The following is a 22,237-nucleotide window of genomic DNA, read 5'->3' as shown; positions in this document are numbered from 1 at the left end:
CTGAGGAGGTGAAGCACTGTGGACTGTGGTGGAGCAGTGTGCAAGCAGGGGCTGCAGGTTATTGATCAGAGGCAGATGCAGATAAGATGATAAACTCTGTTCTACTTTTACAATCATTTTAAAAATGTGTTCTTATTCTTTTGTTGTCAGCTATGAGGTCAATTTTAAACCACAGACAATCAGCTGTTCATCTTGTTTTACAGTGAGTGCTCTGTGTTATACTGCCTATTAGCTCAGTTATTGCCACTCCTTATTCAAAATTAATTTTTAACATTTTTAATGCTCCTTTCTTGTTATGTTATTTAGTCGCGACACAGGACCGAAGGATTCACTCTTCAGCTTTATCGATAGCAGTGCAACTGTCACTTCTCTGAAGCTGTCTCTTTCCCTCTGCTCCATCTCACTTCAAGACATAAATTTCCATTCATCAGTCCAGTTCAGCACACCTGCTCTTCCCCGCCTCCACGCTGCCCTGTGAGCTCACGGCGTCACCCCTCCTCTGCAGCAGGCCAAAGACCACACGTCTGCCACATTAGTAACTGTGTTACTGTGTTGTTCTAACTTTCCAATCTGCAAAGAAATTTGTAAATCTAATAAATCTAATAATTTGTAAATCTAATAAACTTTTTTTGACACAAATCGGAATAATAATGAGAAAATATGGATAAAACTAGCAACTTCTTTAAGAAATTACATCTTTGCCATTACTGCTGTTAAAACACGTTTTTTAAGCCTTTTTTCTTTTTTATCATTCATCAATGGATTAATACTTTCAGAAATATTTATTTGTGATTCCTCTTTTTTATTGTCAATTAAATGATGATATAAAGAATTACTGTTTTAATGTCTAAATAAAAAGAAAGACTCTTCAGCCCCTTCATAATCTTTTACAAACTTCTGGTCACACTCAGCAGCAGACAAGTAGAATAAAGGAGGCAGTTATGTAATTTCCCATTATTACACAGAGCTTCATTTATGGGTATTTATGGTTTGATTTCTTTGCATGTATGAATTGGATTGGTTGTTCTCGACATCTGATGAGAATTTCGTGCCAATAGCACCTTTAGAAATATATTTACTTAAAAAATTGGGGATGTGTTCAGTTTTTATTTTATCTGCTGTATGTTTCTAATAATATTTCATCTGTTACTTCTTGCCGTTATTTTCTTGCTGCCTTTCAATGCCCTTGACACACAATTACCTCTATATTATTGTTTCACTCTTTTCTTTCTTCTCATCTGTTCTGTTGTCTGATGTAATCCCACTACCCGCCTTATTCTTTCTGTTAGCTTCTGTTGTGTCACTTGAAATGATTGAAGGTAGAACAAGTCAGAAAAAGCTTGCATGCTTTAAAAGCATAATTAATATCAAATTGTGATTTATCTGATTACAGCAAAAGATTAGCTTTTATTTGAAATATACCTGAAGAAAAGTGGATTTGTCCAGCACAATACAGAAAGACTAAACAGAAAAGGGAATTATAAACATTTGTATCCCATCAACAGAGTGTCTTACCTCTCCAAAGCTGGATGCAGATCTCAGACTTCTGTCCTCCTGTAGATATGCTGCTGTTCCATTATCACGTCAGCTGCTTGATTTTAAACAGACTCACTGATCCTGCACGAGCAGGAACATAACTACAAATCCTCATCGTCCTATCAGAGTTGTTCATTTTGCACTGCAGCAGTGGTCACAGTGCCTGATTTAGTAAGAGCTTTCATAAATGTTTAACGCTCTACACTTTTCAAGGTCCTGGGTTAATTAAATTGTTATATCTCCACATGATGCTAACTATTTTACTGATATGTATAATTAAGATAAGATAAGATAAGATAACCTTTATTAGTCCCACACGTGGGAAATTTGTTTTGTCACAGCAGGAAGTGGACAGTGCAAAAGTTATGAGGCAAAAATTTGAATACAATAAGAATAAATACAGTACACAACTGTACAGAATAGAATAAAATACTATATACAGTAGAATAAAATAAAGTAAATATACAATAAGATAAAAATAGAATACAAATACAAATACAAATACTATATACAACTGAGTAAAAATACAACGATGCCAGAAAAGATTATTGCACATTAGTGTTATTGCACACGTATGGATGTGTGCAATTGGAACCAAAACAATCTTGGCTTTGTTAAGTTTAAAAGTACTTTAAGAAGTTTGTAGTGCAGTAAAATGACAGATGTTTACTATGATTACACAAACTTTATGTAGGATATAATGCATTTAAATGCATTCTGGGGTCAGCCTCAGAGACAGGCAGAAGTGACGTGTAAAAGTGAGGTCAAATGTTACATGATATTTGGATGCAAACTATGATGTGATATTTAGAATCCCCATATACCTTTATCATTCCCTAAATGTTTTCAGTACAAACAAAAGCAGGATCAATTTAAGATTTGTTTTTGTTTTTAAACAACATTTTATGAAAGTCTGACCTTGGTTGGCCTTGAAGGAAAGTTCAGAGGTCTAAAGTAACAAGATATTCAAAATCACCATATATCATTCTCTATATACCTATATGTTATTAGTACAAACAATAAGTAAAAAACACAGTTTTAGATAACAATGCTATATACATGCAGAGCTATCAATTCTGTCAGTCGAAGATATTTTAAATCCTTTCGTGCTACTTTCTATATGCTGACAGTATACACCACATTTGTAGGAATCACAGTCTCACAGTTTTTGTCAGTTTTCAACCAATAAATCATGAAGTTGACCTTGAAGATGTTGATGGATGTAAGCCAAATTTTAATGGATTGTTAACAACATAAAACTGTTAGAAAACATCACCTCTTTGGCAGAGATGTTACACATTTTAAACATGTTAAGCACAAAATGAAGCAGTTAAAATAATTCACTTGTTTCATGGTTTGATACAGATCAGAGGCACTGCCGTATATTTATCACCGTGAAGTGGATGAAATAGTGAAGGTTCAGTCTGTAGGCTTAATGACGACCACATTCACTGTGCTGCTTGTCTGAACCATCTTCAGCTGGTTCTTCACTTCCTTCCTGTCTGTGTTCACCTTTGTAAACAGTCAACACTGCAGCATGAGGATATTGTGTTTCATGCTGCTGCCCGTCAGTCTCTAACACGCCTGTCAGTAAGATCTTGTTCCACCAGCGCTGTCTGAAGCTGTGCAAAGAGACACTGGTCAGGCTCTCCCCATCCTGGTAGTCCTCCCTCATCTTCTCTGGGATCAGGTCCTCTGACATCACCTGGAAGACCAAAGAGAGATAATGTTGGTGTGTAAAAATGAGCCAATTTAACCCAAACTGCCTGGAATTTAAGCCTCCTCAAGCAGGTCTTGTAGTCCAGCTAGACGGCATGTCCCGTCTGCCTGCAGAGAGCCAAGCTGCCAGATGGAAGCAGTCTTTAAAGTATGTGGTACAAACGGTCTGTGGGCCACTGATGCTCGTGCTGTTGTTGGTCCACCAGCCAACCGTGTACAAAGAGCTGAAGCAAACCAGAGTCTTAAAAACAATGAGCTGTCCACTACAGCCACTGTCTTTGCTTTTCATGACATTTTTTTGTCTTTGAACTTCTCCATATTCCTGTAAATCCACTGTCACCACTTTCTTTAATCAAGCCCACTTGTCAACCAGTCAACATTTAGCAGAAGCTTATGTTATCCACCTCCACTGACACCCAATCAGGATCTTGACGAACTCAACAGGAGCAAGTCTGGTGTGTGAAAACCCCTCCGACCAGAATCGTGGGACTATAAAAACTGGTTTCAGAGTATGTGTGCAGGAAGGATTCTCACCTCAGTGAGAGCCTGCAGGGTTTCTTGTTTGGGGTTTAGCCGCTGTAACGCCTCTTCTGTCATCTGTAGGACTCTTTCACTACGCTGAAGCACAAAGGAGGACTGCTGCTGTCGTAGGATCCTCAACAGGAGTCTGTAGGAGGCAGCAAGACAATGTGAGTACTCTTATATCTAATATTATACCCTGTATTATCGGTCTATACTTGGTCTTTTTTATGCTTAAACCTTTGACAGCTGGCACAGACATCATCCAAAAGACTGTGGCTGTGGATAATTAAAGGATCCATACAACACTCTGCACCACTTACTGGACAGTCACCTGTTTCAGCTCCACTTCACACCACAATAACTGCATTTATTTGTTACCATCTTACATATTAAGCTCTGTATTGTATTAAATGTAGGTTTTCATTATTTTTCTACTTCACTAATGTTGTTATTTAGTGTAAGTGTCACCTTTTTGACCTATTTTGTGTTGTCATATTGTGTATATTTTATTTAGTAAGAGTTATGTCTTAACTGTTTTGGATACTGTAATCCAGCAACTTGCTCACTGTTAGGATAAGAACTGTATATCTCATTATATTCACACAAAGCCAGGGGGGCACTTGCGGCCCGTATTTTGGCATGAAGAACTATGATGAAATTTGGCCCCTGAAGTTAGTTTTTTTGTTAGGAAGGATTTGTTTGTTGTTGAGTGCAATGTTAAAATAAGTTCTTTAAAAAGCAAAAAATGATTTATTATGAAGGCAATATGAGCAGAGAAGACAAACATGCTGAGGGATTGGCCGTGTTAGTTCAGTGAGAGTTATTTGTAAAGAAAACAATTTTCACTAGCAGTCAAAAACTAATGTGAACACTTATGTCTGCATTTTTATTTTGTTAAATACGAACAAAATTATAGCAGAAGTGCTGCCACGTGTCTGGCACAGCGCATGTAAGTTTGAGACAGCTGATCTAGGCTGACGATTTCTTTCACTGTGATGGCTTTTAAAACAAGTGAGGCTAGGACACATTACTTCTTTATGTTCAAACGATTTTTTTTTTACTTATTTTAATCTCACAAACTCCAGTCATTCACCAAACATCAGCCCAGCTCGTCTTTCAAGAAAACTTTAACTAATACAATTTGTCTGAATATTTTTAGCTGGTGCTTCTGTGAAGCTGGCATGTGTTTTGGCTTATATGAACATACAGAATGTAAATACAGGGGTCACAGTCACATGTTGTACCTTGTCCTGATGAAACAAGTGCAAGCTTTGAGCCAGACTCTGTCCTCGCTGAGTTCTGCGGTCTCCTCCTGATGCCCCTCTCTGTCCTCCTGCTCATCTGTTGATTTGCAGCTCTCAGAGGAGGAGGATTCTTTGAAAAACACAAATACAGCAAAGGGAAAATGTTATATCTTTGATTACCTGCTGTAAAAAAGTACAACAGAGTTCATTTAACATAGCAATACACTTGAAGAAGGAAGTTAAAGAAACACTACCTGTGGTTCTGTTTCTGTCCAGCAGCTGCAAACACATCTGTCCCAGGCTGAACCAGTGCCAGGGGTTAAAGGGCAGCAGGCTACACAGCTGCTGCAGAGACGACATCTTTGATCCTACAGCTCCAAACTGCTCATAGATGCTGACCTTGGAGAAAAAGTAAACATTAGATTTGTACAGAATAATTGGGACTGTGAGCAAGAAAAGGGTGAAAAGGCCGCCTGTGTTAGGAATACTGGGAGCAACACAGTGGAACTGATTCTTCAATATTTAAGTTACTCATTTGTAATGATTTCTAAAAAGTACTGTTGCCTCACAGCATGAAGGTCATGGGTTCGAATCCATCATCTGGTTGGGGCCTTTGTGTTCACATGTCCTGCCCGTGTCAGGGTGGGTTCTCTCTCAAGTAGTGGAAACTAAACTGGTGAATCTAAATCACTAGTGTGTGTGTGTGTGTGTGTGTGTGTGTGTGTGTGTGTGTGTGTGTGTGTGTGTGTGTGTGTGTGTGTGTGTGTGTGTGTGTGTGTTTTTCAAGCTGACCTTGAGCAGCAGGAGGCTGGTTAGGTGACAGGTGTTGGAGGCGTCTTTGCTCTGTAGAGAGATCACGTACATATTACTATCAGGTCCGGATTAGAGTTAAACCAGTTCACACTAAATCTGGTCTGCAGGCTTTTAGCCTCTGAGGACAAACTCTGGGTGCGTTCCAATAGTCCATTTTGCTTATTAAGGTCCGAAGTGAGAAAAGTGACTCTTCAATCCTTCCTTTATTGCTTCCTTAGGATCCACTGGAACATCCTTTATGAAGGGGAGAAGATGGCATACCATAATTCAGAGCGGTAGACCATCTGACTGTTAATGAAAACAATCGACATTATAAACAAAGTGATGCCGATCATGGAAATGTTAATTATAACTGTATTTTATACTTCATGAAGAAACAACTCATCAAGAAGTAGTTTTTAATCCAGCTGTGTGATGTTCAGAGTTCAGCTGTGACTTTAACAGGTTGCTGTTAAAATGTAAAACTATATCAGCAGATTATGGCATGAAGGACATGGATTTATGTAAACTCTGTAAAGATTATGAGCTCGTCCTTTGCTGTATTGAAGACTTTCGGATTGTCTTAAATTTATTTTTACTTCAGGTCAGCTGGTATAAGGGGGGGATGGAATGTTATTGCAGTCACAGAAATCCTAAAAAAGGGGAAAAGAAGTATGTTCCCCTGGATCACAGCTGGTTAATATAAGACAAAAAGATGGGTTTAATTTTATAGGCTATGGGACAGTTTTACTAAGTGGAGCGAATTATTGTGATGCCGCAATTGCAGGGTGACCTACTCACAATGAACTATAATTTATTTACAAAGATGCAGTGAGTTCACTTCAGTAAAAAACAGCATTCTGCCAAAAGCAGCAGAGATTAGTCTCTTCATAATATTACAAACTGTTCCACCATATAAACCTGAAATGTGAGTGGAACAGCTGACATGTACAATGTGCAGAGAAACAAAAAAGAAAAAAAATTGTCCATCCCAGTTGCTGTGTGACTGTACCACGTGTGTAAATGCACCTTTAAAATGTCAAAAGAAGGCCTAGTGGTGCTGCATGACGTTAATAAATCTGGCCCTAAATGTTCCTTCTTTATAATTTCCAAAGAGATATTTCTCACAGGCTGTTATCATTTAAATGACAAGCAGAGTGAGGTTAAAACACATTGTGGTGAAATAAGATTCTGTATTCTGTAGTCCATCTGCACGAATTAGTTTCAACATTCTTCATCCGACTGGTGTAAGGTTGTTCCAATTCTCATCGCACAGCTCTTCTCTTTTCCTAAATGCTTTTCAGTGATCCGACCCACTTTTCTTTGACCTCAACGATGCTTTAATCCAAAAAAGAGGAAAAGAGGTTAGAAAAAGGAGATAGGAGGGACTTTTGGAACACACCCTCAGTGTTCAGAGTTTATAGTGCAGACAGGGTCACTGTTAAGGAAGACAGATTTTTAAAAATGGATAAAAAGTCACAGGATGGTCACATGGTAGCTGACAGTATTCACTCTGACTGTTCCTCATGGAAAACCCAGTCAGGTAAAGAATTACCAGTAACTGGGCCAACTCCAGAGCTCTGTCTCTCTGTCCCAGTCTGGTGCAGCATCGGGCCATCCCCTCCACTACATCTCGTCTAATGGTCAGGTTGTTGTCAGCGATCCACTGCAGGCAGCTGCTGTATGCCTCCAAGGCTTTCTGACCCACACACACCAAACAAAAAGAAACCAAACAAGACTTCTAAAACATTACAAACGCTAAGGTGGAAAAGTGAGAGTGGCAGCAACAACAAGAGGAAGAGTCAAACCCAGAGTGTGATTTGGTCCAACGCTTAAACAGCTTCTGTAGGTTTTATTTTTTCACTGAAACAGAAATTTCTTGTCAATATTTTAGGAAATCTTTTCCATGCTGTCTGGAAATGTTGCTGCTGTGTAAACCACTGCTGACTACATCTGTGCTCTTTGGCTGTGTGAAATGGGACTATAAAAATTGCTGTTTTCTTGGGTGACTTATTGGGCTGGAAATATGAAAATGATCTAACTAGTCTTGTTTGTTCATAACTTTACAACAGTCTTACAGAAATATTCAAATACTGATGCTGTTGATAAAGCAACAAAGTGATGGTCATGAATGGACTTTTTTATTTGCCTGTTAGTTTGCATCAGCTGTACAGGAGGTTTATCAGCTATACAAATACCTGCTACAATAGACCTCCATGTCCCAGTGAAACTTTCCGAGGAAGTGTTTGATGTAAGAGCCCTCACACACCTCACACCCTGGACACAGACTTTTTGATCTGCTGCCCTCTGGCAGACGGTACAGAAGCCTGCAGACCAGGACCACCCTACACAGGAACAGTTTCTTTCCCCTCGCCATCTCCCTTCTTAACAGTTGACCTGTCACACTGCTCCCACTGCCAGACTGCAGCTGCACCTTATGTACATTTTGTAGTATTCATTCCACCTCATTGCACTTCCTAAAATCCACAAGGAAGCTGTCCCACTCAGACCCATAGTCAGTAGCATAAACTCAGCCACTTATAACATTGCTAAACACCTTGCTACCATCCTTGCACCTCTCGTGGGGAACACCCCACACCACATCAAGAACTCCACCGACTTCACCGACAAGGTCCAGAAACTTACCCTGGATCCAGATGAAACCATGGTGTCCTTTGATGTAGTCTCTCTCTTCACTTGCATACCCACCACGGAGGCCGTGGAGACTGTCAGAAAACGACTACAAGAAGACAGCTCCTTGGAGGACAGGACCAACTTCACACCCGATCAGATCTGCACACTGTTAGACCTCTGCCTCACCACTACATATTTCAAATACAACGAAGGCTTTTACAGACAAAAACATGGCTGTGCCATGGGCTCCCCCGTGTCACCTATTGTAGCCAACCTTTACATGGAGGAAGTGGAAAGGAACGCTCTTGGCTCTTTCAAAGGAAGAGTACCCAGCCACTGGTACAGATATGTGGACGACACCTGGGTCAAAATCAAGACACAAGAAGTGGAATCCTTCACTGCGCACATTAACGCTGTGGATAAAAACATCAAGTTCACCAGGGAAGATACAAAGGATAACTGTTTGCCTTTCCTGGACTGCGCTGTGCACATTGAAGAGAACGGCAAACTCAACATCGAAGTTTACCGGAAGCCCACACACACGGACCAGTACCTCCTGTTCGACTCCCATCACCCTCTGGAACACAAACTTGGAGTAATCAGGAACCTACACCACCGGGCAGAACATGTTCCCTCTAAGCCTGAAGGAAAAAAGAAGGAACACACACATGTAAAGGAAGCACTCAAAACATGCGGCTATCCTAAATGGGCGTTCTTAAAGTCAGCAAAGAGGCACAGAAAAGAAGACCAGACACCAGCGAGGGAGGATAAGAAGGACAGACGCAACAACATTGTCATCCCCTATGTAGCCGGTGTATCAGAAAAACTCAGGAGAGTTTTCTCCAAGCACGACATCCCGGTGCATTTCAGACCCAGCAACACGCTCAGACAAAAACTGGTTCACCCAAAAGACAAAACGCCAAAACACAGACTTAACAATGTGGTGTATGCTGTACAGTGCAGCGAGGAATGCCCAGACCTCTACATTGGAGAGACCAAACAGCCACTTCACAAGCGCATGGCACAACATAGACGAGCCACCTCCACAGGACAAGACTCAGCAGTCTATCTGCATCTTAAGGACAAAGGTCACTCTTTCTGGTTGGATAGCGGTATGCTTCCGGTATGATGGCGCCTGTGTTTGGCGTTGCCGCTGCCGGGTGCAGTTTGTCACGCTCTGTCGTCGTGCTGTTTTTCTCTGCTCTGCTGTTTTCTATTTGTATCAATGATGTACTGGCTGCCTTGGTTTATGATCGTTTGACGCTGTTATCAATCCGATCTTCAATGATGGCTCAAGATGTCTCATCCTCCTCCTCCTTTGGCACTTTCCTTCCTCCGCACTTTCCTCCGCACTCTTTTGGCACTTTCCATCCTCCGCCAGTGGCTGGATTCTTGGCCAGCGTCCTCAGCGTTCCCCGCAGACCATGGAGAAGGAGAGGAAGAAGAGCAGGTATCCAGGTGAAGCTTAGGCTTTTCTGGCGGCGGGGGCTGACTGGAAAGCAATGTCGAGCGTGCTTTGTTACCTATGCTCAGAACAGCTCATTGGAGAGGAATTTGTTTTCCACGTCCCTGCTTGGATATGCAGGGCCCGGCTCTCCGAGACCGTGCTGCCTCAGAAGGGTTCATCCAGACTCTCCTGCTGACTGGCTTTTCATCCCCTCGGTGAGTGGAATCTACGAGCGTGAAGGCTCAAACCCCGAGTATTTACGTCCTTTAACTCGAGCCTCTGCCAAAAATGATGCTTCCACCCCGCTGAACATGGCGCTTTTTAATGCCCGATCATTGTCTAATAAATCGTTCGTGCTTAACGATTTTATATCTTCTAAAAAACTGGACTTCTTATTTCTGACCGAGACCTGGCAGCGGGACTTGGACTATTCGTCTCTCATTGAAATGTGCCCGAACGGCTATTCCGTCATCAGCCAGCCTCGGGGATCTGGTCGTGGAGGAGGTCTCGCGGTGGCATTTCAGGGCCGTTTCAACTGCCGTTCAGTGAAAGTTGGACACTTTCTTTCCTTTGAATTACAGCTTATTAAAATCGGAAGTAAGGATCCTTTTTATTGTGATGTGGTGTATCGTCCACCCGGCCCAAATAGCTTGTTTTTAGCGGAGTTTAGCGACTTCCTGTCCTCTACTATGAGGTTGTCCAGACTGCTTTTAGTTGGGGATTTTAACATACATGTTGATGATGACTCCGACCTCTTTGCCAGAGGTTTTATCAACATTATGGATTCTTTTTATTTTACCCAGCATGTGTCCGGCCCCACACATAACAAAGGACACACACTGGACCCAGAGGCGGAGCCAGACATTTGAAACACCCGGGGCTTAGCCCAAAGGGTAGTATGCATGTGGGATTTTTTTTTTTTTCGGGGGGGGTAGAAATGACTGAAAGATTAATAGGCTCTGTTTTGAGTTTTGTTCAAAAAAGAATGACTTCATATAGGGAAAAATATATATCACATGTGCAGGACACCTTAAACTAGTTTTTTAATTAAGCAGCGAGGCAGAACAAGGTCAGGGCTGCATCAAGACACGAGGACTAAACCCCAATTCAACCAGACCCAGAACTGATCCAGAATTAAAACAGGACTACAACAGTTCAAAATCAGGACTACTGAGGACTTAACCAAGACAGAACCAGAATCAGAACTAGATGATAGTAGCACTAAAAATCATCATAGACCTGCACTACACTCGTTTTTAATTCTACCAAAGTCCACTATTTAGATTGAGAAAAGTTTATATAATTATTTATCCTTGTTGTGCAAACAAGCCTGCATAACTTAATAAATATAGAATTTGAAAAATAACAAACCTAAAAAGAAACACTAGGTACGAGATACATGAGGACCTATGATACGGTGATACTTTTGGTAAACAGCCATTTGACTAACATGTGTGTCTCACCTGCTCTTGTTCCATCTCAGTTCTGTCCCCATTCTCCATCTCTCTCCCTCTCTGTTCCTCTCTCTCCCTCTTTGTGCTGACAATCATTAAATATACAGTTGAAACCAGATATTTACTCTTCAGATAAAAACACTTTTTTAATTGTAACATCAAATCAGACTAAATGTTTATTTTTTAGATAAATATAAAAACATATTTGTTAACTTTAAGAGTAAAGAGAGAAACTATCTGTATTTCTTAATTGCAAATGGCACCAAATTGTATTCAAAATTGAGCCACACTTATGGAGCTCCACAGTTCTGTTCCTGGTGTTTTGGTTGACATCTCCTGATGTTCCCATGTCACAGAAACAGGCTCTGTGTTTTGCCTTATATGCATCCACAGGTGTGCCACCAGTTTACTCACATGGACTCTACTAACCAATCAGAAGCTTCTTCAGCTCAGAATGGAATCGTCTGGAGTTTTCTTATTAATTAACAATAAACTTAGTGTATATGTACTCCTAAATTTGATGAAAGTGATAATAAATAGAAGCTCTGTCTCTCTTTATTCTGACATTTAACTAATTCAAAAGATGTTTCAATATTTATCTAAAACAAAAGTTTACTCTAAATTGATGTTGTACAGTAAAAATGTTTTGTTTTCTCTCTAAAGTGTAAATATCTGGTTACAAATGTGAATATCCTGCTGTGTACTGAAATCCCTCTTGTTTTGCATAGAAATATACTGAACATACAAAGCATAATATATAAAATAACATTTACCTGAGTTTTTTCTTTGAAAGAACCCTCGAATGTCCATTCTTATATTTCAGTACATAACTGAAACCGATTTAGTCGGGGAGGGTAAGAACTGAAAATATGAAATAAACACACGTAAGCTAAGACTCTAAAAAAATAGCATTTGTTCGGCTTTTCATTTCGCCATTTGTTGATTCACTTGAAGAGCGAGTAACATAATATTGGTCAAGTGATCAGTTTGATATCAATCTTTCGTGATACACCGTCATATTTACATTATTTGTACAGTACGAATGATTCGCTTTGGTACCTGGTCAAACTTAAGCTCTCCTTAGTATGGCTGGCTCCGTTTCTCCAACAGCGGACTCACACGCAGCAGCTGCCCCGCCCCCTCGCTCAGTCGCTTAGTGTCTGAGCTCGGATCATACCAATATCGGAGGGGGGGGGTGGATTCACGCACAGTCGTAAATTCCCACAGTGTGCACTATGTGCTTCGAATATTGTGTGTACTTTTTGTTTTATACAGTTGTCAGCCAGGCATCTAACTATGAAAAAATTACACTCCAAAATACCCCGGGCTTCTGACAAAACAACCCGGGCTTAAGCCCAGTAAGCCACCCCCACGCTCCGCCCCTGACTGGATCTTGTTTTTACTTTGGGTTTGAATATTGATTCTATCTGTTCTGAGGACATTTTTATCTCTGATCATCACTGTATTCTTTTTAACATGTCTTTTCATGAGCCTTTGTCTCCTGTTCACCGGACAATTATCTCGCGCATCATAAATTCCTCCACAGCGCAGAATTTCTCGGATGCTTTTAATTTAACACTATCCCCGCAAAACGGCGTTGATTTCTTAACAGATATATTTAATAACCATTGTTTTTCGATTTTAGATGAAATCTGTCCGGTTAAAATGAGACCCGTTTCTGTTTCCAAGTCCTTACCCTGGCTAAATGACAACATCCGCTCCATAAAACGTGATTGTCGTAAAGCTGAACGCTTATGGAGGAAAACTCATTTAAATGTTCATCTCCTTTACTTAAGGGATCTTTTAGCCTCTTTTAACAATGCAATTAGAGATGCGAGGGCTGCTTATTTTTCTCATCTGGTTGCAAAGAGCAGAGGTAATCCTAAGGTATTATTTGACACTATTACTGATATTATTACTCCTGCTCCACCTGCTGCCATTATTTCTTCTATTGAAGACTGCGAAACATTTCTTTCTTTCTTTCTAGAAAAAATTAGTAATGTAAGGAAAAAATTGTCCCCATTAGCATCTGCATTGTCAGTTCCTACGCCAGCTCGGCCTGTCGTTTTAGAAAGCTTTTTACCCGTCTCACTATCAGAGCTGGAAAAAATAGTTAATGCAACCAAAGCATCCTCCTGTTCACTCGACATTTTACCCGCATCGTTATTCAAAAATGTCTTCCACTCTATTGGTCCCTGTGCTCACCATAATTAACACCTCACTGGGATCTGGTAAAGTCCCTGCTTATTTTAAAACTGCTGTTATACACCCCCTGTTAAAAAAGCCTATGCTGGACCTATCTCTCACTAGCAATTACAGACCAATCTCAAAAATACCGTTAATTGCTAAGATATTAGAGAAGGTTGTGGCTAAGCAGCTTACAGCAGTTTTGGACAAACATAATATCTTTGACAAATTTCAGTCTGGCTTTCGTAAAGCTCATTCTACTGAAACAGCCCTTCTTAGAGTTTCCAATGACATTCTGATGCAAAACGATGCAGGAAAGTGTTCTGTACTCCTAATGTTGGACCTCACGTCAGCCTTTGACACCGTTGACCGTTATATTTTGCTTGAAAGGCTGAAATACTGGCTTGGTGTATCTGGGTCTGCCTTAGAGTGGTTCTCCTCGTATCTCTATGAACGATACTTTTCTGTGGCAGTTTCTAAGTACAGGTCATCTTCCACGTCCCTGTCCTATGGTGTGCCACAAGGTTCTGTGCTGGGGCCCTTATTGTTTTTAATATATCTACTTCCTCTCCAGCATATTTTGAGCCCCTTTGAGGACATTTGCTACCACTGCTACGCAGACGACATCCAGCTATATATTTCTTTTAAACCTGAAGATGTTTCTAAGCTGCAGATTCTAAATGTGTGCTTAGAAACCATCAAAGATTGGATGGCTGACAACTTCCTCCAACTTAATGAAGAAAAGACTGAAGTCCTTGTATGTGCTCCAGACAGACATGTACCTAACATAATGAATGCTCTTGGTCCTCTTTCATCATTTGTGAAATCGTCTATCAGGAACCTCGGGGTAACCTTTGATTCTGCTCTTACCCTAGATGTCCACGTCAAATCTCTGGTTCGGTCCTGCTTCTATCATTTAAGAAACATTTCTAAATTGAGCCCCATAGTATCTCACACTGAACTGGAGATTGTTATTCATGCATTCATTTCATCACGATTGGACTACTGTAATTCACTGTTTACATGTCTAAACAAAAACTCCCTGGAGCGTCTGCAGATTGTCCAAAATGCTGCAGCAAGACTTCTGACCAAAACATCGAAATACTCTCATGTAACACCGTTGCTTATACAGCTGCACTGGCTCCCCGTTGAATTCAGAGTCCATTTTAAGATTCTGGTTCTGACATTTAAGGCTCTTCAAGAACAAGCACCAGTGTACATCATTGAACTTTTACAGCCCTATGCCCCTAGTAGGTCCCTGAGGTCTTGTGATCAGGGCCTACTTGTTATTCAGTATACAAGACTGAAAACCAAGGGTGATAGAGCTTTTGCTACTGTGGCCGCCAGACTGTGGAATTCTCTTCCTCAGAACTTAAGATCTGCAGACTCAGTGATTACTTTTAAAAAACAGCTAAAAACACATCTTTTTAAAATTGCGTTTTGTTAACTTTTGACTGTTTTTTTTTTGTTTTTTTGTTTTTATACCTTGTGAAGCACTTTGTGATCTTTTATCTAGAAATGTGCTATATAAATAAAATTTTACTTACTTTTACTTACTTACTCTTTCGAGGATGCCAATGTTCACATTTTGGACAGAGAGGACAGATGGTTTGAAAGAGGAGTGAAAGAAGCCATCTATGCCCACTGTGAGCGACCATCTTTGAACAGAGGCGGTGGTTTACGACACCAACTCTCTGCCATCTATAATCCAGTTTTGAGATCCCTTCCCAGACGCCTTAACGCCCACTCACATCCTGGGCCATCTGATCTCAGGAATTCGCATGATAAGGTGGGGCCAGGTTTCACAATGAACTCACCCAAAACTCTGGCTGATTGGGACCCACACCCAGTTTCACACCTTGGCTCAGGCGATTAGAGGATCATCAGGGGGTCCTTTTGTCCCTCTGTGGGGAGTTACTCCCACTAGGCTTATATCTGGGACTCTCCACCATTTGACCTTAGAACTGAAGAAGCTTCTCGGATGAGAGGTGAAACGTCTTCAAGCAACTTAAAGAAGTCCAGACGCTTTTCTTTGCAAGCTCCTTTGACTACGATGACCTGGATGACTGAGAACCTTCACAGACATTCCACCTCATTCATTTCTGTATTTTATGTATATAAGTTTAGATTCGTTATTTATAGTTGGTTTACACAGCTTTGTGTATGTATGTGTAATGTGTATATATAGACACGTGTGTGTGTGTGTGTGTTTTACATTGCTGTGCTTGAGAGCCACCATCTACCGGAACCAAATTCCCTGTATGTGTCTGCACATATACTTGGCCAATAAACACGATTCTGATTCTGATTCTGAAGAGAGCACAGACTAAATTGAATGAGTGACAGTACCTGATAGCTTCCTTGTCTCACAGCCAGGTCACCTCTGAACTTGTAGACTTTCTGCTTCTCCAGAGAATCTTCAGTATCCAGAGCAGCACTGTCACAAAACCACTGCAGAGAGGAACAACTTTACTACACAGCACAAAGCTGTTAGAGGATGCTGCTCAGTCAGTCACTGCCAGAGAAGTACATGTCTCCACTTTTGCTCTGATGCAGCAGCTACTCAGCTTCACCTATGTTTAAACGTCAGCATAATAATAATAATGCAGTTTAACTTACAGCGAGCAGCACAAATATCAGAGAGGAGCAATATTGAAATCTCGCACTTAATTCAGAGATGGGATATCCGATTTGTCTGCTTGTTTCTCTCCATGTAAACGAAACATGTGACAGACTCAGCCAAGTGCAATAACATGGGAGACGTCTGGCCTCTAGAAATGCCACAGGGTACTTATTTGGGCACTTATTTAGAAGCATGAACTTCATTTCCTTTAATTTGTGTGTTTAAAACTGAGTGTCTGTAATCACCAGCCTAATTTGACACGAAACGCTTAAAATGACGAACCATAGTTACAGTTATTCTCCTGTATGAGCTACATGTCAGATCGTAAACGTTACAATAGAAATTCGCACTTTAGTCTTTTAGCTCCGTGTTTGTTCTGTACATAACGCTCTGTGTTCGTGTTCACCACGAAGGACAATCTAAACAACCTTCATGTCTATCTTCATGTAGTAACGTCTCTGTGTAAGACTCTCACCTCTGGCTCACACAGTTTGGCGCTGTAAGAAGACAGAGACGCACACACTCGGTCTCTGACCTCCGAAAACACCGAGTCGTCAAACGTGCTCCCTAATATCTCCATCTGGAGCTAAATACATACAATTTACTCCACAAATACAGGCTGCCCATACAGCAACTACTGTGCGCTTGGTTAAACAGCCCGATGAATCATTTCCGGACAGAAAGGTTCCGGCTGATGACGCAGTAACCACTCAGCTCCTTGGATATAAAGAAGAATTCATATCGTGGTGTCAAACATGCGGCTCAGACAAACGCTGTAAAATGTAAAAGTGAGTCTCCATTGTGTCCTCCCATCTAAACAGTTGACCACTTTTGATAAGTATTTGCCTCTGTGCTCAAATTGCATATTCATCCAATGAAATTAAGGCAAAAATACACTGATGATGCTGCATCATTTTACAAGGTACAAGACATATGTGGAATTATGCAGTTTATTTAAAGGAGGAAATTTGACACAGGTGCAATCACTGAATATCTGTAAACCTGACGGAAATGTTACACCACACTGGCGGCTGCCAGCGCTACCCCTCAGCCTCCAAGTTGATGCACCTATGGCATCAATTTTAAAAAGCCTATGTCACCTCATTCTTGAGTTAGTCACAAAGTTAAGTCTCCACACCACCCACCAGGCAACGTGATGACGTGCTGACGTGCTGAGGGTATTTGACAAATTAATCTACTTATGCTACAGACTGCTGTTCTTGTCTTGTCTTGTCTGGAGCCCACTGATTAAAAAATACACACTGATCGTTGACCCAGATCCAGAAGCTGAAGCCACAGATGTAGTGAAGACCCAGCCAGACAAAGGGAGTGTCAGCCTTCTGAGCCTCCAACTCAACCCAGCCCTGAGTCTCTTCATCAAGGATGGAAACCAGATCCATGCGTTCCTCTCTGCAGTGGTACAGGGCGTCTGCCCATGTCATGTTAGGTTGAAGGGCTCTGAAAGGAAAAACATCAAAAACATGAAACTCAGTTCCACTTTCACTGAGCTGTGTACCCGATCATTATCCTTCACACCTCCTTTCCACAGTGACAGAGCTAAGACTGAAAATAAGTGTCAAAAAAGGGAAAAGACTGAAATTGAGAGGAAAAATTCTTAATATTGTGGTAAGAAAACCCACTATTACTTAAAAGACAATGTTATAGTTAAATACATCAAAGTTGAACTTATTTAAAGTTCATCTCTGTCTGATCCAAATGTATTTAATGTGCACCAATCAAAGTAGTTACTAGTTTTATAAGCAGGTTTGGATTCTTAGTGAAACATTGCTCCTTCATGCTCACGTTTCATGAAGCATTATTTAAAGCAAAAATGAATTCTATCCTCCCGCAAGTATAAAATATAAACTTTTCTAAATCAACCTATCAAGAGTGAAGCTCAATAACAGCTGGCATTTTAAATTAAAATTGCACACATTTCATGTCTCACAGCTGGTTGAGTGCTGTGGAGTTCAGGGACCACAGAGGAAAATGGTACAAAGGGAATATAATATTTCATTAAAATAAAGGATTTAAAAAAAGGTTCAGGTGGAATGTTTTTTTTATTCTTGTTATTCTTGGCTGGTGAACTCTTAGCCACCTATATAGCAGTTTCTAAATCCCTCCCCAGGTGTCTCAGCCCCCACTCACACCTTCACCCATGTCACCCAATAACTCACATAATAGGATGAAGGAGCAATGTTTCACTCTGTGCTACAATGTTTAGCCAATCTGAATTCTATAAAAAACTTAAAATATAATACAAATCAGGTACATGTAAAGGGGTATTGCAAGACTGAAATCTATTTAAAGCATGCAAATTTTTCCCTGTTTTTTTATATATCAGATTTGTATATTTGTTATACCAATCTCAGAGAAGGATTCTTCCCTGTCTGGACATTTGCAGATGTTGGTAAAAGAGGGCAATACGCTGGAACAAACTGGTCATCAAAGCAGACGTTTCCCCCAGGAATCTGGAATATTTCCTTCTTTCTTTAAAGTGACAGTGTTTTGTGTTTTGATATTATTTATATCTAAAATATTGAAGCTACATGGTACAGCTGGACAGATTGTGCTAAACGGAAGAGAGACTTAATTCTGGTATCTTAAATCATTTGTTTTGTTGCATTTGACTAAGTGCCTGGGAATACTGCACATATTCAATAAATTAAGAAAAATACATTAATATTGTTGTAAATTATTATATTTTATAGAACTGAACTTGACTGGTTAAAGACCCCAAATGTTACCCTGACAGCAGTAATAAATATGCTTATTACTATTTTTAATAAGTAATAAATACACAGACCACCATGTTCCCTGAAATAATTTTGCTAATGTTAATGAGATGCAGCCTAAAAAGGCTTGTTTTACATCAAAATCATTCTTTATTCTACTTAAATACTTATTAATGTGAACAGAAGTTTGGCTACAGAAATGATTTAAATAAAAATAGTCATTCTTTAATTCATTTATAAATTCATTGTGTATTCCCATCCGTGGTACAGAGCTACAGCTTTCAATAAAACAAGGGTTGTAGGTCAAGTAACCCAGGTAACAGAATTAATATGCTTAAGAACATTAGTAGTCATGTTTTGCATGAATTATAAATAAATTGTAAAAAACAAACAAACAAACAAAAAAAAAACCTTTATACTTTAGTGTTCAACACATTGTTTCACAAATGCAAACAAAGATACTGAAATTTAAACTTCATTTGATTTTTGTTGTTTAAAGAGGAAATGAAACACTAAACATATGAAGGCCAATTTACACCACTGAGACATGCTTTTATATGTAACACTGTCTGTGAGCTGGATTTAAGAAATAAGTGCTTAAAGTTAATCATTTAAAAAGATGTTTAGCGCCATCTTCTGTCAGTATGGAGCGTTACGTAGTAGTAACTAGTAACAGAACCAATAACTCAGGGGACAATAAGGACACAAAAACTAAAATTCCGTCTAAGGGGATCAATTTTGTGCTGCCACTGGCTGTAACAACTATGTTTATGTTAAAACTGTCCAGTTTCATTCTTTATTTCCTAAGCAGTAAGTGGTTCTTTGTTGTTTGGCTAGCTGCGCTGAACTGTTCGGTTTTGTAAAGTACTTAATGAATGAGGACTGTGTGGAAGAAAGAATTGCGTACTCCAGTGGCTCCCACAGTCACCAGATCTCAGTCCAGTAGAGCACCTTTGGGATGTGATAGAAAAGGAGTTTTGGATGAGCAGCTGACAAATCAACAGCAACTGTGTGATGCTATCATGAGGCAACACACATAAACATTCAAACACATAATTCTCTGCACAGATTGTTTTCCTTTTGACAAAAATCTGTTGTCAGTTGAACAACAGATTGTGCTGCATCTCTTCTTCAGCACAGTATGTTCATGGTGACACTGCCTCTGATTTAAGATGATGGGTAATAATGTTTTCTACCAGCATTTGGCGCCTAAATTGTATTTATTTTATTAAAAAAATAATATTCTAAAGTGCTTTGGCAATTTCTGTCCTGAAGATGGCAGCACAAACTCTGTAAATAAATTCAGATAGTGTTTAAAAATGTCTTCCTACTGATGTTATGATGTTATAAACTTAAACACTTATCATAAACAAACTGGTTATTCCATATTTGGAAAGAATGCATGCTGGTTTGTTAATTTGAAATATTAATTTAACAATAGAAGATTTGTCACAGAAAAGGTGCAGAGTAGATGAACTGGCATTTCTTTTCTGAAAGTACAGTGAAGTTCAGTTCATCAGCATTGAAATCAGTTCAGGTTTAATGCACAATTCTGCTCATTTCTAATGTTCCACGTGTTGTTGATGCTCCTAAATGGGCCAAATGTAGCTTTTGTGGATGTGGTGGTATTAAAGACCCTGAACAGAAAGTGGTGGCACATAAGTAAATGCTTTAATTGTTGATATTCTCTGTTTTTAGTAAGGTAATGGTTAGATTACCCGTCATATGATTCTTAACATATTTGAGTGTCAACTTTGTGACTGTCAGTAACCTGGAAAGCAATTTCCAAGTAAAGAGGACGAAACATTAGAAAGTGTGGGTAATATAAAGTTTTTAATGATTTTCACTCCTCCTGTGCTCCTGTGCTTGTCTGTTAAATGTCATATCAGGGTTTCTCCGAGACAGCTGTCTCATTTCACTCTCTACTGCACCACTGTACACGGTTGAAATGACAATAAAAGCCACTTGACTTGACTATTACGTTAATATTTTAAATAATTTATACAATTTCATCATATGTAAACATGATTTCCTGTGGATTTGTTCATCTCTTTCCACAGCTTCACACTGGAAGGTCACCAATTAACACTAACAGACCAACCGACTGTCTCTTGTTACTTTTCATCATGTGTTAGGAAACCATCTTGCCCTCTAGCATCACCTATAGGCCTTTGCCATGCCAGTAGTACAGGGAGTTCTGGACTGACATCATTTTTATAATCCTGTTTCAAATCTTTTAACTATTAAATATGATAAAGTTTTTTGGGAACATCTGGACTGATGAGACTGTTCACAGAAAGCATTATGATAATTATTTTTAAAGGCTGCAAACTCTATATTGGCTAATTGTATTAGTTTATTTATTTCTTACTTATTTCTTTTACACTGTATTTTATAAATATTTTAAAAATCTGAAAATTATTTTTGGTAAATGCCTTTTTCATTTGAGGTCGTTATTAATAGAGTTATTAAGTTTTGTCATAGCCCTTGGAGGAAGCACTCTCTAAATACTGTTTTAGTTCAGTGTTTTAGTTCAGTGTCTTGGTTGTGTGTTTTGTTTTGTGTTGTTCTTGTGGTTTTGTTTGTTTGTTTGTTTGTTTTCCCCCTTTCTTAATGATAAAAAATATAAAAAGGAAGCAATGTCAGCCTATGGGGCAATTTGTAATTGTTACTTGTGCTTGGTGCTTCACAATAAAAATATCTGAAGAGAGAAGAAGAAGAGCTTAAAGAGCAATTAGAGAACTGTACAGATTCATTTCCATGTTAATAAAATAAAGCCTTAATTTTTAACCTGACTTCATACAGTTTTCAAGTTACAGTTCTTGAGATTTAGAGATTTGTGTAAACATTTTGAGGCAATGGAGAATTTCTGTATTTACATGAACAACAAGTAACTGTATTAATTATTAAAGTGTACAGCTATGAATACAGATTAGAACGTTCACTATTCACAAACAAAATGCAGTGTGGAAAATAGACGTGTGTTTTTACTTTTTACTTAAGTCAACATCAAGTGCATTATGTATAGCTGGCACAGGTTAAAGGGAAAAGCAGCAAAACACAGCACGCATTTCACTTTCATAACATAACTTTCAAAGTTGGATGCAGACCTGAGATCAGAATTCTGTCCTCCTGCAGATGCGCTGCTGCATTACGACGTCACTGCTGTCACTGAGAACAGAAAACTCTAATCATGATCTCAGATGTTTGATTAGAAACAGACAATCACTGATCCTGCAGGAGCAGGAAATGAATTACAAACCTTTGTAGCCCTCATTACAGTTGTTCGTTCTACACCGTGGCAGTGGTCACAGCGTTTTAAGTGGCTTAAGCTCTTAAAGCTG

At 39.5% G+C, this 22,237-nt stretch overlaps 1 protein-coding gene across 1 annotated transcript; it reads right to left on the bottom strand.

Annotated features, from left to right (window-relative positions):
- Window positions 1–2,747: 2,747 nt before the first annotated feature.
- On the bottom strand, window positions 2,748–16,843 carry LOC120722361 (uncharacterized protein C8orf76-like). The gene is made up of 8 exons (XM_040013351.1): window positions 16,634–16,843; window positions 15,885–15,986; window positions 7,369–7,512; window positions 5,814–5,864; window positions 5,276–5,420; window positions 5,022–5,151; window positions 3,790–3,922; window positions 2,748–3,241 (listed from the first exon to the last, which is right to left on the bottom strand). The coding sequence occupies exons 1-8, from the start codon at window positions 16,736–16,738 to the stop codon at window positions 2,969–2,971; spliced, it is 1,083 nt and encodes a 360-aa protein (XP_039869285.1). The 5' UTR covers window positions 16,739–16,843; the 3' UTR covers window positions 2,748–2,968.
- Between the last annotated feature and the right edge of the window lie 5,394 nt (window positions 16,844–22,237).

Source organism: Simochromis diagramma, unplaced genomic scaffold (assembly GCF_900408965.1).
Source record: "Simochromis diagramma unplaced genomic scaffold, fSimDia1.1 OVJJ01000618.1, whole genome shotgun sequence".
Lineage (NCBI taxonomy): Eukaryota > Metazoa > Chordata > Actinopteri > Cichliformes > Cichlidae > Simochromis > Simochromis diagramma.
Note: the sequence above shows the minus strand (reverse complement) of the source record. Positions and strands in the feature narration are given on the sequence as shown.